At 40.1% G+C, this 18,798-nt stretch overlaps 2 protein-coding genes across 2 annotated transcripts in view; one reads left to right on the plus strand and one right to left on the minus strand.

The window, feature by feature from the left end:
- Nucleotides 1–6,415, plus strand: part of ANKRD26 (ankyrin repeat domain containing 26) — a 47,878-nt gene extending 41,463 nt beyond the window's left edge. Inside the window, exons 38-39 of the mRNA XM_068189895.1 lie at nt 4,134–4,179; nt 5,251–6,415. Coding sequence (XP_068045996.1) covers nt 4,134–4,179; nt 5,251–5,372 — 168 coding nt within the window. The 3' untranslated portion in view covers nt 5,373–6,415. The remainder of the gene's footprint in view (nt 1–4,133; nt 4,180–5,250) is intronic.
- Nucleotides 6,416–14,111: 7,696 nt separating this feature from the next.
- On the minus strand, nt 14,112–18,485 carry LSM8 (LSM8 homolog, U6 small nuclear RNA associated). Its single transcript, XM_068189894.1, has 4 exons — nt 18,365–18,485; nt 17,443–17,483; nt 15,938–16,065; nt 14,112–14,366 (listed from the first exon to the last, which is right to left on the minus strand). The coding sequence occupies exons 1-4, from the start codon at nt 18,393–18,395 to the stop codon at nt 14,276–14,278; spliced, it is 291 nt and encodes a 96-aa protein (XP_068045995.1). The 5' UTR covers nt 18,396–18,485; the 3' UTR covers nt 14,112–14,275.
- Between the last annotated feature and the right edge of the window lie 313 nt (nt 18,486–18,798).

Consider the following 18,798-nt stretch of genomic DNA (forward strand, 5'->3'; position numbering starts at 1 on the left):
TACCAACAAAAGGATGCTTCAAAAATAGGATTATATGAATGGATGGCATAACTTTGCTCTTACACTTCAGTGCAGAACACATACTACACATGGGAGACATTTGTTCTTGTAGGTCCTGCCATGTGTTATTTCACAAAATGGTAAAATTACCTACTCTTTGGCAAGTCTTCACAGCTTTCTGATTTTACAGCAATGCTGCAACCTCTGCAATACCTCTGGTCCAAGTATGCCTTGTAATTAGCAGTCACTGTGATAGCACATCCTTCACAGAAGGCTGAACGTTATACCATGAAAACCCCACACCAATAGTTGTAATCAGTGAGAGACCTACTTAAAATGGGATCGAGGCATGGCCAAGCTTCTCTGTTGAGTCATTGTATTCTTTTGTCAAGGGAATGTGACAAGTATTTCTTCACTTTTAAGTCCATCTCAGTTTGATGGTCCCCCCTCATTGGAAAGAACCCATTTAAACCATGTGTCTACATAGAGTACCTGTTTTACAAAAATAAGCCAAAGAGAGCAGATGGAGCCAAAGCAGCATAGGAAATGCGTAGCTATGGCAGTTACAGAGATGAACTTCTCTGTGTAGCTGTGAACACACTTTTGAGGGCAGAGAGGTGGACAGAATTACTGGAAGAACTCATGAGGACATTAGTACTCTATTGTCTGCAGGGGCTATTCTGCATACAAGCATTAGAAAGGAAGGAAGATTCAGGGACCCACTGTGAAAGGGAAATAAAGAGGAGACCAGGAGGGATAGGGAGCATAGAACAAGAGAGGGAAGAGAGAGATGGGGGCAAGACATTGAAAAAAAGGCAAAAGAGGAAACCATTCCTCTTCTAGGCAAAAAAAAGCTGCCCTATGTTAAAAGGAAAAGCTTAACAATTGTGGCTTTTTGGAGAAGAACAAGGAAAACAGACAGTGACGGGAAGGAAAGTGGGAGTACTTGGTGCTTCTTAAAACTCAATTACAGCAGCAGTTTTCAGGTAGTGCTTTCCATTTTCATTTTCCAGAAGACACTGAAACTGTCTGAGAATCTCAAAGTTTTGTCAGTATCAAGATAGACACCTTCCCGGTTTTCTGCCCTCCCCTAAGTAGGGAAATTTAATTACAAAAATTAAATTTTTCTCCAGGCTATTTTATGGCTCATTGTTTTATACAGCTGCTAATAAATACAGATGTGTAGTTCAAACTGCTGTGTTGGCCTCTTCAATGTTTTTTGAAAAATGCTTCCAAATCCACTTGTGAAAAACATTTGAGCTAATTCCAAGACAAGTCTGCATTAGCTCTGAGAATGGTGATACTGTTCCCTCTCGGTGTCCTGACTTCAAGAACACCCACAGAATTTCTTTCCAGAGCATGTGTGTCTCACAGCTTTGAGCATACTCTCAAGGAAGTTGTTGAACAATTATGTATGACATTTTCCCAGTCTTCAATTACTGATGTCCAGTATTTTCTTCTTCATTTGGGGGCTTTCTTCAATACTAACATTTTTCCTTCCTAGTGCAGTTTTGTTGGTAGGACTTTGTCCCCTGAAGTTCTCTCTGCTCTTGATCACAACCTATGGTTGTTGTCACCACAGGAGCTGAGAATAATTCACTCTCACTATACACCGATTGTCTTCTTAGGATTCCCTTTGAGTTCTAATATTGTATCAAACTCTGAAGTTTTCTTCCTTGAATAAGGACGAGTCAAATAACTGCTATACCCACAGAAAACTTACCTATTTCTTACTATTTCAACCAGGTTCTTTTAAGAGAAAGATGGAAATCTCAGCATGCCAGATTTCTCTCAGTGAAAGCAGAAGGGTGGTGTCTGGGACTCAGATTTCCTGCTGTGAATTTATGTGCCTTCATGCTAAATTGAGTTGCACATTCTATGTCTTCCTGAAATCACCAATTAGGGAGCAACTGAGACTGTCATGGCACCACCTGTAGACTCAAGTACCTCAGTGTTCAGTGTGTTCAGGGAAGTCTTAAAACCTGGTCTTCCCTCTCTGAGTCTTGAGTAGGAAGTACTGTTAGTGGTCTATGTACCAGAATTTGGAAATGTAGTGTATAGCCCAAAGCAGGGAATGTCTGTCTGCTGCAAGTATTGCAAGAAGATTTTGGGACTCAAGGCCACTTGTTATTTACAAACTGTCAAGCTTCCATCCTAACAGCTGTGCCAAAAGCTGCTGCAAATGAATGTGGGTGTCTTGACATGGAAAAGAATAGTGAACTCTGCTAGCTGCAACCAGTGTGAATTGGTGGATCTATGAAACCTGTTTCCCTACATAATGTGAGAAAGGGAATGTCAGCTCCCTACGTTCTCTCAACTTCTGTTCCTTTTCTGGTTTCATTTTCCAAATGCCTTCTTGTATTTTAGTGGTCTTTCTGTTGTGAGCTTTTTTCCTTGCCTCGTGTACATGTAGGCCATGTTCTTGTGTCTCACTGAAGACCTTTGAACTTAAGGCTGTTTTTCTTTCTTCAGATCCTTAATTAAAAAATCTTCTCTCTCTTCTCTGCAGCCAGATATGTGACAAGGTTTGTAGCCCATACTGTTTAACCTTGGGTGCTGTTGCAAATGTTTTGTCTATTTATGCTGCTAGGTTTTGATTCAAACTTACTGATGCCTTCACATTGGCCTAATCTTGGAGACACTTTGAAGTTGCTGGTTTTACTTGAGTGAAAGACTGACTTGCTGCCGAGTAGTTCTGTGCTTAATATCTTTGTGAAGTTATGGCTTCTGTAGTAGTTCAGCTTCTGTAAGATGGCAGTTGTGTGTGCAGTAGCAGTATTGCTCTGCAGTTGAGTTCCTAGACCCTGAGTATCATCTCATGGTGTCTTAGAGGATCCAACATACTCTGTGCTCAAGAAGCTCCATGGGTAAGCAGTAAGTCAACATCACCTCCTGAAACAGAATTACTGAGATGGTCACTTCAAGTGACCCAGTATGTTACTGCCTGAAGAGCTAAGCAGTGAGAGGTACCTGCTCAGGACACAGACACCAGCTTAAGGAGTAGTGGAATTTACTATAATGTAAAACTGCAGAGAATTCTGGAACGATATGCTAAGCTAAGCAAAGCATATAATCATTAGCAAAGAATATAAAGGAGAAGCTAAGCAATGCACCTAATGATTACTATGAAAGAATGCCTATAGTGATAAAGAAAGATACATCACCAATTACTCCAGTACTGTGCCATAATCCAAGTCTGAGATACCTCAGCTGTCAGGGGAAGGTGTCACAGTGAAGGAATGGAGAACCAAGGTAACTAGGAACTCCTGTGGTGCATCCACCTTGCAGGCCACCAGGCTCCCCCAACTTTGCTGTGAAAATAGCACAGCTTTTATAGTGTTAAACAAACAATCTGACATAATGTGTAATTTCATTCTGTTGGCTTTTTCCCAAAGCCTGGCCAGGGCTCAAGGAGGAACCAAGGGAGCTGTCTTTGATCCTATACCCCCTTGGTTAGGCCAGATGTGGCCTCATCTAGTTTCTAGATGTGGAAAGGTAAATACATGTTCTGCCAATAAATGCACACATATAACAATACTTTGTTAATGAGCAGATATATACAGATAAGATTTGGTTGGAAGGTTCATCTAAGGTCAGCTTTGGCTCCTGGCCTATTGTTCAGGCCTCTTTAGGGCCTGTTGTTGAAGCCTTGGTACATCATGCCTTCTCCATAGGAGCCAGGAGGACAGTGGAGACATTGTCAGTCCTCAGAGGTGTATTTTCATTCAAAGGCCTTTTCCTTCCTTTTCAGAGAAATCTAAGTGTTGGCTTTATTTCCACGCTTAAAAAAAACCTTAAGGTTTGGGGGGGGTGTTCTTTTGGCACCACTGAGAAGAGTTTGGCTCCATCTCTGTTACTCCACCCCACTGGTAGTTAATACACACAGACAAGGTCACCTGAGCTTTGTCTACTCCAGGAAAGAAACAGTCACAGCTCTCTCAGCCTTTCCACAAAGCTCATGTGGTCCAGGGCCTTCAACACCTTCTTGGCCATCACAGGCCATCATCTCTATTTGGGACAATATTTTTAGGTTTTATCACGTTGTCCGTGGGTTATAAGAATGTTTTAGGAGTTTTAGCGGTTACATTTGGGTCATATTATGTCTTAACTGTATATTTGATGTATAATTCTAGGTACGACAGGAACTGGATGAAAAAATCACTAAGGAACTGAAAGAAGGTAATGTGTCATTACATTTGGAGGGTTATTAAGGAAAAAGGTGATTGTTTCTAAGTCTTGACAGCTTTCAAGCCATTATTTTCAACTTATTCTGCTAAGAACAGAGATTTTTTTCTGCAAGCTCTCCAGTTTAGACTTGAATGTGAAAAATTCCTGCTTCCCAAAATTTTACATAGAATGTTACACACTTGCTTAGGAGAAAACAAGCAAAAAGAAAATTCATCCACAGCTCCACTCAAACACTTGGCTTAAGATGAAGTTGCTGTTCAGTAGAGTTAATCTCCAGCAAAAACATCAAAGAAGGCCCCAGATTTTTTATAGATCTTTATAGACTTCAGCCATACCTTTCTTCCCTGATCATGGGTTGCATTCACTACTAAACCACACCATACATATTCTCTGCTGTTAGATCTTGATTTTTCTTGCTATGATTCATGGTTTGTCTTTGTAGCTTAGGTGTTGAAGTCAGTCTTGTTTTGAACAAGTAAGAACATGATCAGGGATAAAAGACAACATTTCTTTAGGAAGATATCATTCAGTAGTGTTTAGGCAAACATGGGTTCAATGCTTGCAACATGGAGCCTAAAACAGGCTGTGTAACTTGAGGCCAGGTGTCCAAAGAGGAAATCCACTTGCTTCATGATAGCTGGTCCTCCAGAGCCACTGTTTTGCAGGGACTGCAGCTATGTAGTTGCAGTGTTCCAATAAAGCACAGCTTTGAACGTTCAAGGAAAGCAAGACTTCAGGTTGAAGAGCTCTGCAGGGGCTACATTTAGAAGTACTGCTAAGGGCCACTGGAGTTGTGTGGAGTCCCGCAGGATGTTCAGTGTGTAGCCTCTGGAATGTCTGTCACTAGCTTTAGAAATGCTGTTGACTGATACGTAAATGTGCACAAAATGTGTTTCTTCCTTTTTGCCTAGCTCTTCTCTTACTAGGTGTCCTTGGAAATTTTAAAGTCTTATTCAGGATTGCAGACTCTCAAGTTATGCAGACCCTTGACTCTTACAGTGCCTTATTTCTCCCTGTCTGCTGTAGAAGTAACATAAGGAATCTTGTGTCATTTCCCCTCAGCCACTGCTGAACTTGAAACTGGATGTGCTGGATCTTCCAAAAACCTTCATGTGGACCAGGATCCCCTTTGCAGAGCAGTAGAGGAGTACCGTGATGTTTTAACCAAAAATTACATGATTTGAATGAAATGCTGTGGAAAGGCTCTGAACATTTTTTGCTTTTATAGAAAGCACATCTGTGGTTTCCCTTCTCTCCCGTTCAGATGTGAAAACTTGTTCCTTGCAGTCTGAATATAAACTCTATTAAATGTATGTCAAGCACAGTGCACTCATCTGTTGGGTTTTTTCTGCACAGCTGGCTTCTTTTGCACTCACAGTACGAACCGCATCTGTTTTTTCTGACCAGCAGATTGACTGATCTGGATTCTTGAGCTTGACAAAACTGTCAGAAATGTTTCCTCTTACAGTAGCTTCATTATGTTGCATTATTCATGTTCTGTGTTTTAACAAAGGATTCCCTTTGTTCTGTTTAATCCATTCACTCAATGTGTTTGTAAGTTCTCCAGTGTTATTTCAATGCTTAGGACATCCTTTGATGTGCTTTGAGCCCAGTGCTTCAATCCTGATGCAGTGACTAAGTTCTGCTAATTAACTTATAGTGGTGTTCAAGCTGGAGAAAAGGGCACTTTACATTGTTGTCACTTTATGCAATGTAAGTTTAAAATGACTGTGAGTGTGTAGTAGTGCCAAGACTTGTTTTACATTCTTTTTGGTATTTTTATTTTGTATCACAGAATGAGTGAGATTGGAAGGGACCTCTGGAGGCTATTTGTTCTAGCCCTCCTGCTCCAGGACCACCTGTAGCTAGTTTCCCAGATCTGTGTTGGTTTTTTAATTACTTCAGAAATGGAGACTGCAAAGCCTCCATGGGCAGCCTGGCCTCATGATCAGCCACAGTCACAATACACTTGAATATCATGAGGGATATTCAAACTCAGTACCTCTCATGGTATTGGTGTTGATTTCTGTATTAAAAAATTGCTGCAGCTTCAGACTTTTGCAGCTCTTGCTTAAACACTTAGGGTACACCTGAAAACGCTTTCAGTGGGAGGGGTAAAAAAGGAACGTTAATATTAACAACTTTCCTCAGTACTCTCCAGAACTTGTGTGATAGGATACCCAATCATTTTGTTGCTGCTAGCAGCTGATGATATGGTGTCTGTAGCCCAGATGTGGTGGAAAATTGATAGCAACCATATAAGCAGTTTTACTTATTTCAGGGAGTTACTGGTTTTTAATTAAGATGTGTGTTGTCATTTCCCATCTGCAAAAGTCACCAACAGAGTAAAGAATGAAGTCCCAGTTCTGGAAAAGTAAGAGTGATTGTACTGAGATGAATCAAGACTTAAAGGATTTTAGGGTTTTATCCACTATTTTACAGACTTGAGTAAACAGTGAGAAAAGCATTAAATGCTGCTGTAACACTCTTCCTTTTTATATGAATACATTTTTGTGAAGCTATTACACTATATTTAATTGAACATGATATTTAATAAACTTTGCAGTCTAGAACATGGCTTTGTTTTATTGTTCCTCTTCTTGACACCGCTTTCCACCCCTTCCCTGCTCATAGAACTCTCCAGAGCTCTCCTGTGCTCACAGATGCACCTTGCCTGTCCCCCTGTAAGAGACTGGCCTGCTACAGATGAATGACTCAAACACTGGACCATTTGCGGTAACTGCCCAGGTGCTGCAAGAGACTGGACTGGCTCAAACAATCAGCTGGGTGCTGGGCCAGTGATGCACAGAGTGGCCTCCCCACTGCAGGTGGGTGTGCACACCTGAGGCTACAAATGGAGTTTCCAGATAAGGGAAGAGGCTGATAAGAGGCAAATCCTGCAAAGTGGGATAGGCCTTCTTACCATGCCAATATCTTCCCTTACATAATGGCTCAGCTGTGAGGACTCCCCTCTGAAGTACCATAGGATGAAGGTATTTATCCAAGCTAATGGGCCACAATTAATTGAGCTATAATGGGTAAGAGACAGTGGCAACACCTTAGAAGATGTCAATGACTCATGGAATGTCCCATGATCCAGTACTACATCATCCAGGGGAATTACAGGGGCCTTTCCACCTAGCCTTAGCTAATATAAACCCCGTAGACCTGGTGTTCTGTGGGCTCTTTCCTCCCCACTTGATGGATACAGTCTGCAACCACCAAGAAGACAAGAGAACCAATAGGCTGTCATTGGAACCTGTGGTGATACTTCTGATGTTTATTCTGTTTCTCAGTCTCTCTTTCACCCTTCTCTCCCTCTCCTCCTCCACTTGTCTTTTTCCCATTTCTCTCTACCTCACGTTTACTGTTAAATAAAAATCTGTACTAATGCCTTTGGCATATGGTCTCGCTTGCACCTTTAGTCAGGCAGAGGCTTGTTTCTAATAATTTTAATAATTGGTCAGATCTTAAGAGCCAGAGGCCACGCAAATGTGTCCTGTGGTAGAAGTTTTGTCATCTTAGAAGTTTCTTGCTTCATTAAATTACTAAGGCTCAGGTGGCCCATGGCAGAGAGCATGGGAACCTGAGTACTTTCAGCACTTCCATAACTAATGCTCTGCTGCTTAAAGACCCAAGACGATGGAGGGCATTGCTCAGGCATACCAGTGTGTTGAAGAGCGGCATTAACAGTACGGTAGCCTGGTAATTCCCTTTTAGCTAAGGGCCATTTTGCTGCCATCTGCACTTTACTGTTGAAACACAGAAAAAGCATAATTAGAACCAAACTCAAAACTATTGACACATACAGTTTAGTTATAAAACATTGTACATGTCTTATCCATAAATTAAATGGATACATACAAACATATTAATGTTTGCCTTTCTTACTCATTTCTGCCTTATCTGGACTTCCATAAAATGGTGAAATCAGAAGTTGCAGCATAAAACTCAAAATTACTTAATGGGTGTTATAAATTATACAAGAAGTTAAACTAGTCTCTAGACAAATCAGGAAGCTGTCCTCTTGAGCCACATAATGATCATCAAATTACAACAATCGCTCTGTTCCATTTCTTATCAGAGACTGTTTCCACTTGGATCCTGACAATTTTAATTGAATGTGAGCTGATGACTTTTCACTGAAGCTGTATTGAAAATCAGAAGTGCAGTTCCAGAGTGATCCTACCTTATTACAGTTACATAAAATAATGTTAAGCCTTTCTTTTCAAAGTCCTTGACTATTTGCACTTCCTAGATTTAGACTGCACTTATGCCTGACTCTTGTATCCAGGATGAGTTAGGACAACCTGTAGAAGAAACACAGCAAAAAGCAAGAAGGCTGTTTCCGTTCAGCATTGATAAGCACACGTGTTCATGGATTTGCGCTTGCACTTTAATCATGGAAATCATTCTGCACGCTCCTACTGCTAATGATGTGATTGTTAGGAGAAAGACTGGCCCCAGTCCTATTGACTGTTTACATCCTAATGTGCTGGTTTTTAAATCTGTTTCCAAACTGACTGAGGTTCTATTGTCTCACATTTCCTCCACAGCATCACACATTTTCAATCAGCATCAGCTCCTTCGCCATAATCACTTCCTGCTTTGGCTTCTGTTCAGTCTTGTAACTCAGTGCAACACAGAACTGTACCTTTGGTCTGTATGCATGAAATGGTACAGATGAGGTGGTATTTACGTGGTAGTTGGCAAGAAATGGTTTTATTAATTGGAAATGCTACGAACCAAATTTGAAACAATTATAGATAGCTAGGGGGTTTATTGCTGCATGTTTTTTCTTGGTCTTTTGCGTGCACACTGCTTTGAATGCAAGCTTGACAACCTGTCCCCTGTATCCAAGGTCTCTACATCACACACATGTTCATCAGTGTGAATGCTGCAGATCCCAGCCATACACCACCAGCAGCTCTGGCCAATTTGCAGAAACATGTGCATATGTTTATGTGCATACAGGTTTCCATCTGCATCATAAACTGAGCTGAAGTCTAAAAATTACACAAGTGATAATTACCAAAAATTTAAGCACAAAAATACAAAGCAATAACCATAATTTAAAAGTAACATTTTAGGATAGGAAGCTTCCATATAAAATTCCAGTCCCTTAAAATATTTCTGAGTAGAAAATGTTTTCTCACAATTCCCTCAGTATTATAAGATGAATGATTTATACAGATACAATAACTGTACCTGTGTGTCAGAGAATTTCACTACAATGACCACTGCTGTAAAGCCCAACTTTGTTCACATTCAACAGGTTTCCATCCTAGTTATTTTTTATGCATTAGAGTACTTCAGGTCCAACTTCTTCAATTTCTCCACTGAATAATTTCGACTTCCATTTCTACACAGAGCACTGTGATCATCTCTGCTGGATTCAACACTAAAGATAAAATAAACCTAGAGTATAAAACAAGATGGCAGGAAAGCCATTAAAGAGGTTTTAGCAGACAAAAGCAGTACATGCACATGTGCTTGTCCTCCCTAAAGTAATGAAAGCCTTTCATCTAAAAGTGCAAGTAGCCGGAAAGAGGTTGAGCACTGAGTGAATTTTTTTTGCATCCGTTACTGATGTAAGGCTGAACGGCAGCAGCACATTGTTCCAAGCAAGTTCCAGAGCCCCTTGGAACATGCTGCCATGCTCCAGGAAGGAATATTAACAAGTAGATAAGTCCTGCTTTTAGGGCTAGTAAGCAGGTTTTGGCAAAAGTTTGAATGCTATTGTGTTTTCAGCTTTGATTTTCACCTGCGTCAGTGGAGCTTTTATTTCCTTCAGGGAAAATGCTACTGATGTAATAAATATCATCATTTCTGCCATTACTGTAAAAATTACAGAAAAAAGGCCCCTGAAATGGACCCTAAAGCAAAACATAGCATGCTGAGAGAGGCTATCGGGAACAGGATTTTCAGAACAAATACCTGGCTCTTTACTATCTTCTGTCATGTATTTTTAACCTAGGTCTGGTACAAGTTTTCCCTCCCTCACCTCAAGGATCTTCAACTTCTGGCATATCTGGGTTTCATACTTATTTGTCCATGACTACCTACCTGATATTTGAAGTTATAATGCCTTATTATATTTAAGCAACAGAGAAGCTAAAACTAATTGATATGACATAGTTTTTCTGGTTACTGCAAGTTCCACTTAATCCACCAAATTATTTTCATTATTCTTATCAATAAGCTGCAGTTCTCTCAACTGGAAAGCAGAAATAAGAATCCATTAGTAAAAATTAGTAGAGTAGCATACACACGTGCCACAAATGTATCATAGACCAAATGTAACTATCAAACACACCTTGGTATTCTAACTGGCATAACTCACATTCACAGTTTTGAAGTCTCTTCAACTGAGGCTTCTCCTTCTTGAGAAGTGCCTTTGTGGTCATTGTAATTTAATTCCTAAAGGAGCAACAGCACATGACCTAGTATTTGTCATGTTATTAATAGAATAAATTAAATCCTTTCATACCAATGCATGGAGAACACAACACTGGTATTAAAGGATAATTTCTGTATTAATCTGCAGAATTAAATTCTTAGCAGAGTGCAGCAGCATGCAGCAGAGGCTTATTGGTGGAATTATATTGCCACAGGTACAAAGCACCTACTCAGACACACAGACCTACTACATCTGCTATGAAAGTAGTATGGCAATGGCCATGAGATAAATACCACAGTCCTGCACTTCATCTTCTGTTCTAGCACTGAGTGCCCAATGTGTATTTCAGCTGTTTAGTTATAAAATGGATTGAAGAATAAACACTACCTCCAGGGCTAAGGACAACAGGCTGTAGTTGATAGCAAAGGTCAAGTTGTACAGAAATTGTCCACTGTTGGATTACATCCTCAAAACAGTATCCATGTTCTTTCAATCCAGTACAGCCAGTAACCCGCTTGTAGGCCACGCAATATTTGAAGCACTTTGATTGCAAGTATGTGAAAGGGACAGGGACGTAAATTTAACGTGGATTGCAGTTAAAGAAATTGCCCTTGGACCACAGAAGGTAGTTTCTGTGTTTCTTCATGCACACCAAATTAATTTACTTAATCTCTTTATAAACCAGCTCATTCATTTCACTGGAGGATTTTTCCACTACTAGTCAAGAGTTGTCCTTTCACTCTAAGATCTCTATTAACCAAACAAAAGGAGGAAGTGACCAAACTATGACAATGCAGGAAATGTAATGGCATATGACAATTAACTCCAATTCAGCATTATTTCCTTTTGGCCTTAGTATCACCTTTCTCTGCCCTTCTCATTTTTGTATAGTATGTTTATTACTCTGCAAGGACTCACTGGATTTTACTGAATCTTTATTTACTGAATTTACTGAATCTTTAATCTAAGCTCATTGCAGAAAGCCAGTTTCAGGAAAAATAGTATTCATGATCTCAGGAGGGCTCTTCATGTACCCCATGGAACCAGCTGACAGTCATAAGGCACCAGCAGTCAGAACTCTTAGGGAGCACCTTCAATTCCAGAAAGGGAGTTACTCTTTTTTTGTTGAGAGAACTTTTCTCTCCAGGAAGAATAAAGCAAAGGCTTTTTGCAGACAATACTACTTATCTCCCAGGAGAAATCTGCTTTGCTACCTCTCTGCAAGCAGTGTTAAACAGGAGAACCTTCAACCCAGCTAGCTGGCACACAGTGATCAACATACCCCTTCTCAACACAGAACTGTTATCTGTGGTGCTCTTTTCTCATTTCACCCAGTCCTCTTTCATACCTCTTCAGCATCTGAGGAATTAAGTTTTCCTCTCAAAAATTCAGCTCTACTTTATTTGTTCTGTTATACCTTTTTACTACTTTCATTGTGCTTGCAACACTAACTGCAGAGTTCCCCTAGTGTGAAGACACATACACAGGCTTTACATGTGCTGAGCTTCCACCCCACTGTTCCTCTGGGGACTAACACTCTCTAACTTTCTTCAGAATCACTAATACTAGGCCATCAGTCTATGTCCACTTTGTGGTTTCAATTGCATTGATTTTTCCCATCTTTCTTCATTTATGAAAACAATGACATAAATTACTCTCATTGGTAACCTGTTTTTTAGCCTAGACTGCGCTACAGTCTTGATTCAATGAAAATACTCTTTCAGACTGGTTATAGTTCAACTTCATGCAATAAATACTGTTTTACTGAGTGACTTCTCTGCACCATATAATTACAGGTACCTAGTTAGCCACTATAGCTCAGAGTCCCTGAAAGTTCACAAAGCTTTAATTGCATCTTAAAATTTTTAAAAGAATTATCAAGTCCTACATTTGATTTTAAGAAATCCCTTCTGACTAGGTCTCCTGGCTTTGATCCCTTCACCATGGCAAATGATGTGTTTGAGGTAGATGGTCTCAAAAATCCCTTAGTATTCCATGATTAATCTTCAAACATAATTTTTCAACTATAAGACAACATATATCCATAATTTTCCAGCACTACTAGAAGTATTTAGCCATGTGTTTCAACTACAACTCTCCTAATATATCTAACAATAAGTAGTGCATTAAAAATCTGCTCATCCTGACTCCACCCTTTGCCTCTGCACTTTTTGCTGAGTTCTAAAATACCTAATTTAATAACATGCTTTTTCTTTATCAATACAATTCAGTTCCTATACTTTATTTTCTCTTGTGCAGGTATCAGCATTTCAGTAGCAAAAAGGCTTTTTTGCTGACTGTTTAATGAAACTGATTCTCTTGACATAATCAATTATAGCCAGTTAGTACTGACTTCTGGTAATCACAGGAAACCCCTAATTTGACTTATTCAATGTCTGCTCAGCAGTTCCCAGAAGAAATGTGGACAGAGCACAATACATTACTAAATCACAAGATGGATAAAGGCAAAAAAGAGTTTGCGGGTCTTCACATGCTTCACCAAGAACAATCTTAGAAAACAAGGTGGAAGCTACAAGAATTGAAAGACACATTTTATGGAAAACAAGTATTTTCATTTCAATGTACTTGGTTTCCAAACAGTGAACTTGCAATGAAAAGTACCAAATCCCACTTAAAATCAGTATAAAACCCCCTAATATGCAGATTAAAATTCCTGTTTTGTTTGTTTTCACAGCACATGTATATACAGGAGAAAAATACTGTGCCTGTGCGACACTGGAGAACAAAAACAACTTTGTTCAAGAGTACAGACTTCATGCTGATATGGCCTCAAACACACTATGCTGCACAGTGCTTGTCCCACTTAGCTTGGCTGTGGCTGATGTGTAAGATGGTCTGTATGTGATCATTGTTACATGGGATCCTTATATTCAATTTTAAGAAAAATTTCTTTCAAAATAAATAACTTACCTACCTAAGATACATCTGTGTCTTCTAAACTACATTCTAAGACAATGGTTACACATTAGCAAACACAATTCTTTCTCTAGATCTCACCCAAATTTTGAGCAACACACCAGCTCCTGTAAGGTAAAGACAGAATGAGTTGGTCTGGAATTTAATGGGCTTCAAATAAATGCATGCATTTAGGTTTTTGTTTGTGCTCAAAAATCTGTTTCTCCTGTTTTTCTGCAAGGATTAAGGCACTGCAAACTCCTGCACCTCCAGCAGAGTCTTGGGGAACATAGAGGTCTGACACCACAAAACAAAAGTATTATGTGTATAAGTCACTAATTTGACTGTGAAAGCTTTTAACATTCTTCCTTTCTACACTACACATATACACAAAAAAAACCTACAAAAAGTTTTCTACATACAGCCACACATCTACCTTCAAATAATCCCGTGTTAAAATGAAAAACCTTGGTTTACCTTTAGGAATGAGATCTTATTTTAAGAACAAGGTATATATACACAGTATCAGGACCATCACTGATACTGATTGCATTTCCCAGTGAAATCATACAGCATGAAATCCCAAAAGAAATTCAATGAAAGTATCTTTAGCAAAATGTAGAAACTTTAATTTACATGCAAAACTACAACATATTAATAATAAAAAACTGGTGACTAAACAAATTAAACACAATTTGTAAAAACTGTCCACATTGCTAAATAGGTCTGTACAACCAAAGATTTACAAAGTCCCTGTGCATTTTTATCTTTTCAGTGCACAACTGAGTTTAAAGGTTCTGCTCGAATATTCCCCAAGTCAAGAGCAGAATCTGTCTCTTCATCAATTTCACCAATCACAGCACTGCAATTAAAAAAAAGAGGTCAGGTTATTATTTGTTGAAATCAAATCACACAGTTCTAAAACAGAAGCTGTATTTTATCTTCTAACAAGCCTTACTTCCTGTTGAACTATACCAACTTCTGATTGATGCTGTTTATTCCATGAAAGCTTCTAGTGATGCACACTGGAATGCTCAAAGTACTTTGTACCATGTACTGTTTCCTTCATTTTTCAACAGCTTCCCTATTTCATGACAGTCCCCTATTTTGAAGTTACTGTTACATAGCTATTGATTCTTTTTACTTCTTCCCATAAAGATACTGAATTTCAGCATGTTGAAGAGTTGCATGAATACATAACTATTACTTGTAATAAATGTTTGAGTTTGTTAAGATTGCAAAAAAATACTGTATTTCACAGAAGCGTATTTTGAATATATTTGAGTAATGTGGCTGTATGATGATGTCTTTCATCATACATTTCAACTGTATGATGAAACAGTGAAGTAGTAAACCATTATTTGCTGTTTTACACACATTTTTACTATCTGAATGAAAAGCTACAGGTAGAGTGGCAGGCATAGTCCCACCTTTGTACAAGTGTCAAATTACTTTTTCTTAAAAGTTTAAGTCGAAAGTGATGGAAGTATTCAGAATGATCCACTTGCACCTAGTTATCAATTTAAGCCTCGGTATTTTTTTGTACAGGTGCAGCCTGTACAAAATTAGAATTAGAAGACGAAAATTCCTATCCAGATTTATGTCTTGGCCACTGCAACATACTATTTTTCCAGCTGCGATAAAAAAATAATCTTACTTTTGCCATCAGTTTCACAGTGCTGCTGCAAAAGTCATCTTCCCAGCTGGCCCACTTACCAGGCCTTCTTTCCACTTCTCCTGTAACCCTCCCATGGGTTTGGCACACTGGTTACTTTTCTCTGCACTCAGTGAGCTTTCACCCTCATTTTGTAAGGGAATTTTACATCAAATACCAACTTATACATTTGACACGTCACTACACTGGCTTCAACACTTGCTACACTGTCAAGTCAGAACCTTCAAGGATCTTCCAGATTATAAAGTGCTCTATGTGAACGTCTGCTCTAAAGAAAAAAAAAATTGTTGCAAGTAAACTTTGTATTCCGGATTGCTGACTTTTTGCACACAAGTTCTATCTCATTTTTAGTGATTATTCTGTCTTTTCCGTCATCATCTCCCAGCCTGTCCTTGTAGGAGAGATGCTCCAGCAGTGAGATCATCTTCAATCTCAACAATGCAATCACTTCTGTAAAAGAAGTGTAGACGTTTGCTATTTAATACAGAATCAGAGTTGTTTGTTTGGAAACATCAAGTCCAACCACTAACCAAACCCTGCCAAGTCCACCACTAAGCCATGTCCCTAAGTGTCACTTCTACACATCTTTTTAATACCTCCAGCTCTGACAATACTTTCAGTGCTACCCACAAAGATGCAAGTTGTGTGGGGCTATCAAGATTTATACAGATTGTGGATATATAAATATACACAAACACATGTGCATCCACACACAAAGTCTGTATGAAAGGATTTAAACAAGAACATGCTATACTTACACGTTATCACCTCTTACAATGTATAAGCCCAGCACTACTTGCTCAACTCCTTGTGAAGAACTGAACACTCGTTCATGGCTTTCATCCAAAATCAAATTTATGGTCTGATCAAAACCTTTGAGTGTTCCCTGAAAAAAACCACAAAAAAGCACACTGCCGTTGCCCTTAAAATTCTTCCTCTTTGCTGTCAAGGATGTCTTAAACAGAATGGCAAAATAAAGGTACTAGAGAACAGATGTTCTATTCAGGTTTTATTATTTTACTTAAACACAAAAGCTAAAGAATGAAATTTTAAATGCAATAACCAACTTAAGAAAAGCACCCATGTATTACTGTGTGTTCATGCTAAAAGACACAAAAAGCTTAAGCATTAAAAAAGTAAAATTTTCATTTTATCAATGATGTTCCTCTAGACAACCAATTTTACTATTTCTACAATGGTTTTTTGCATGGACATTTCCAGAAATTAAAAAAATTATTAAATAAACAAAGAACAGAAAAGTTGGATTCTTGTGGTCAACAATATTGAAACCATCCCTAACAAGCAATTTTAAGTGGTATCTCTTTGAATGCGATTACTTTGTGTTTACTAAAGTATTAAAAAAAATAAATTAAAAAATACAGGATTTTGTGGCACTTAAGTGCATGTTTGGAAAATTGTTAACATCCATTTACCATCCCTAATTGATTAAGAAATTCAAACTCACATAAAACAGCCCTAATAAAACAGTCATAATATGCATTTATATCATCGAACAACGAGTCATATATACCAACTCCATTCCAATCTTTATGGATAGAAGTATCTTGTAGCACACACACAAAGTTGACCAGACTGACTTCAGCCAAGCAGATTTGGTGAAGCCAACAGATTTCTGTTTTCTCTTTCCAGAGGCTGCACTAAGCTAAGTGCAGACAGAAAGATACAATCCTCCTGCAACAATCATGCTATTAAATTACACTCAAAACACAAAAGAATAAAAGATGGGGGGATGCGATGCAAGGAAAAAAAAACCCAGAACACAGAGGCAATAAACCCAAAAATATTATACAGTCTAATATATTAAATTGGCCTGTCCTCAGGTTTTCAGGTACAAACAGAAGCCCACAACACTTCTCCAGCTAATGTTTTTCTACAGCCATAGGGAAGAAATGGTTTTAGCATGAAAGTTAAAGAGCGTGCAGAACAAAGTGGACATTTTAGATAGAAACTAAATTACTGAACAAAAGAGGAATGCATTTTTTTGGTGCATTCCCACAGAAAAAGCCATTTGACACAAAGGCTAGAGCATCTGCACACACAAATTTATCAATGGAAAAAAGCTGACATGACATGCAAGAAACAGTAAGTGTTCATAAAATAATTTTTTAAGCTTTACAGCAATTATTCTATGCTATATAATTTAATAATGTGAATATGTGAGACTATCCTAACAGAGCTTCTTTACTGCCATGATGGGAAATCTTTATGGGGGAAAATAAAATGTTAAAAAAATAAGTCTTACCACAATCATTCTTCCATCAGAAGTAATTACTGCAACAGTACCTGATATTTCATTAAGGAAATATTTAGTCATATCTGAAATAGAACCATTAACACTTTCTGAAGTATTCACATGTAATACAGGTTTTATGAGTCATTTAGAACCTAAAAAGCCTATCTGCACTTTTTTTAAAGCAGCATGGTTGACAATAACATGTGACAATACAGCATTTTTCATTAACATCTCCTTGAAAGTTTCTCTTCACCCAACCATGGACAGTCATACACAAACATGAAAAGCCTTAAAAACAGAATAAAGATCTGAGCTCAACTCTCTTCCCATTACTAACTGCACTGCCTCAAAATGGAAACAAGTTTCATAAACACTTTCAGGCCTTAGAAAACTCTAAAAGTCCTTAAAAAGCTCTGCAGCGGTGATCTCAAGGATAGTATTCCGCATCCCTTTTTCCTGAAGATCTGATTATCCCAATTCGATGATCATATATTCATCATCTTGACTAACTCTGGGTTACTAGCTTACTGTTTGCGAATAAAACTGACAAGGTCTATGGGTTACAAGGAGCACAAAAAACGAGAGCCAAAAGCGTTGCAAGAACCCCTACTCGTGGGTTTTGAGCAAGTGATGCGAAGCTGTTATCTAAAGGCACGTTAAGAGCCCTTTAAGGGTGCAGGCCCACCGGAATCCCGCTCACCACGGGCAAAGCTCAGCCCGGCAGCACTGGGTGCTGCAGGGGACCCTATTCGCGCACCCTCCGGCCTGCCAGGGCCAGGCCAACCTCCTGTGAGGAGAGACCCACACCGCCAAGAGGGACGGGCCCAAGCCCCAGAGCCGCGCTGCCGGGACCCGGCGCACCGTCGGGGCCCCGCTCGGAGCTCCGGAGGCCGGAGCCCGCCGCGCCGCGCGGCAGTGCCGCGGCGGATACGGTTGATGTAGTTCTCCAGCGCGGAGGTCATGGCGGCCGACTCTCACCGCGGGGCGCCGCACGTCCGGCGCGCGCCGCTGACGTGCGGGCCGCCGCGCAGGCGCACAGCCCGCCGGAGGGGCCGGCTGCGAGGGCGAGGAGCGCGCATGCGCTGGGGGCGGGAAGCGGCAAGGAGGTGCGAGAGGGCCCTGCCGAGGAGCGAGCGCAGAGCAGCGGGGGGGACTGTGGCACCCCCTCCGCGGCACACGGCACCGCCCCCTCCGCGGCACACGGCTCTGCCCCTCCGCGGCACACGGCACCGCCCCTCCGCGGCACACGGCTCCGCCCGCAGGGACGGCACACGGCTCCGCCCCCTCGGCGGCACACGGCACCGCCCCCTCCGCGGCACACGGCTCTGCCCCTCCGCGGCACACGGCACCGCCCCTCCGCGGCAC

The sequence above is a fragment of the Anomalospiza imberbis genome, chromosome 5 (assembly GCF_031753505.1).
Source record: "Anomalospiza imberbis isolate Cuckoo-Finch-1a 21T00152 chromosome 5, ASM3175350v1, whole genome shotgun sequence".
In the NCBI taxonomy this organism is placed as follows: domain Eukaryota; kingdom Metazoa; phylum Chordata; class Aves; order Passeriformes; family Viduidae; genus Anomalospiza; species Anomalospiza imberbis.

Excerpts from the sequence above, each read along its gene's own strand:
- LSM8 (XM_068189894.1), bottom strand. The coding sequence starts at position 18,395 with ATGACCTCCGCGCTGGAGAACTACATCAACC. Across the intron at positions 17,484-18,364 it reads GCTGGAGAACTACATCAACC|GTACTGTTGCAGTAATTACT; the intron begins GTATCCGCCGCG and ends ATGAAATATCAG. Across the intron at positions 16,066-17,442 it reads CTGATGGAAGAATGATTGTG|GGAACACTCAAAGGTTTTGA; the intron begins GTAAGACTTATT and ends GGTTTTTTTCAG.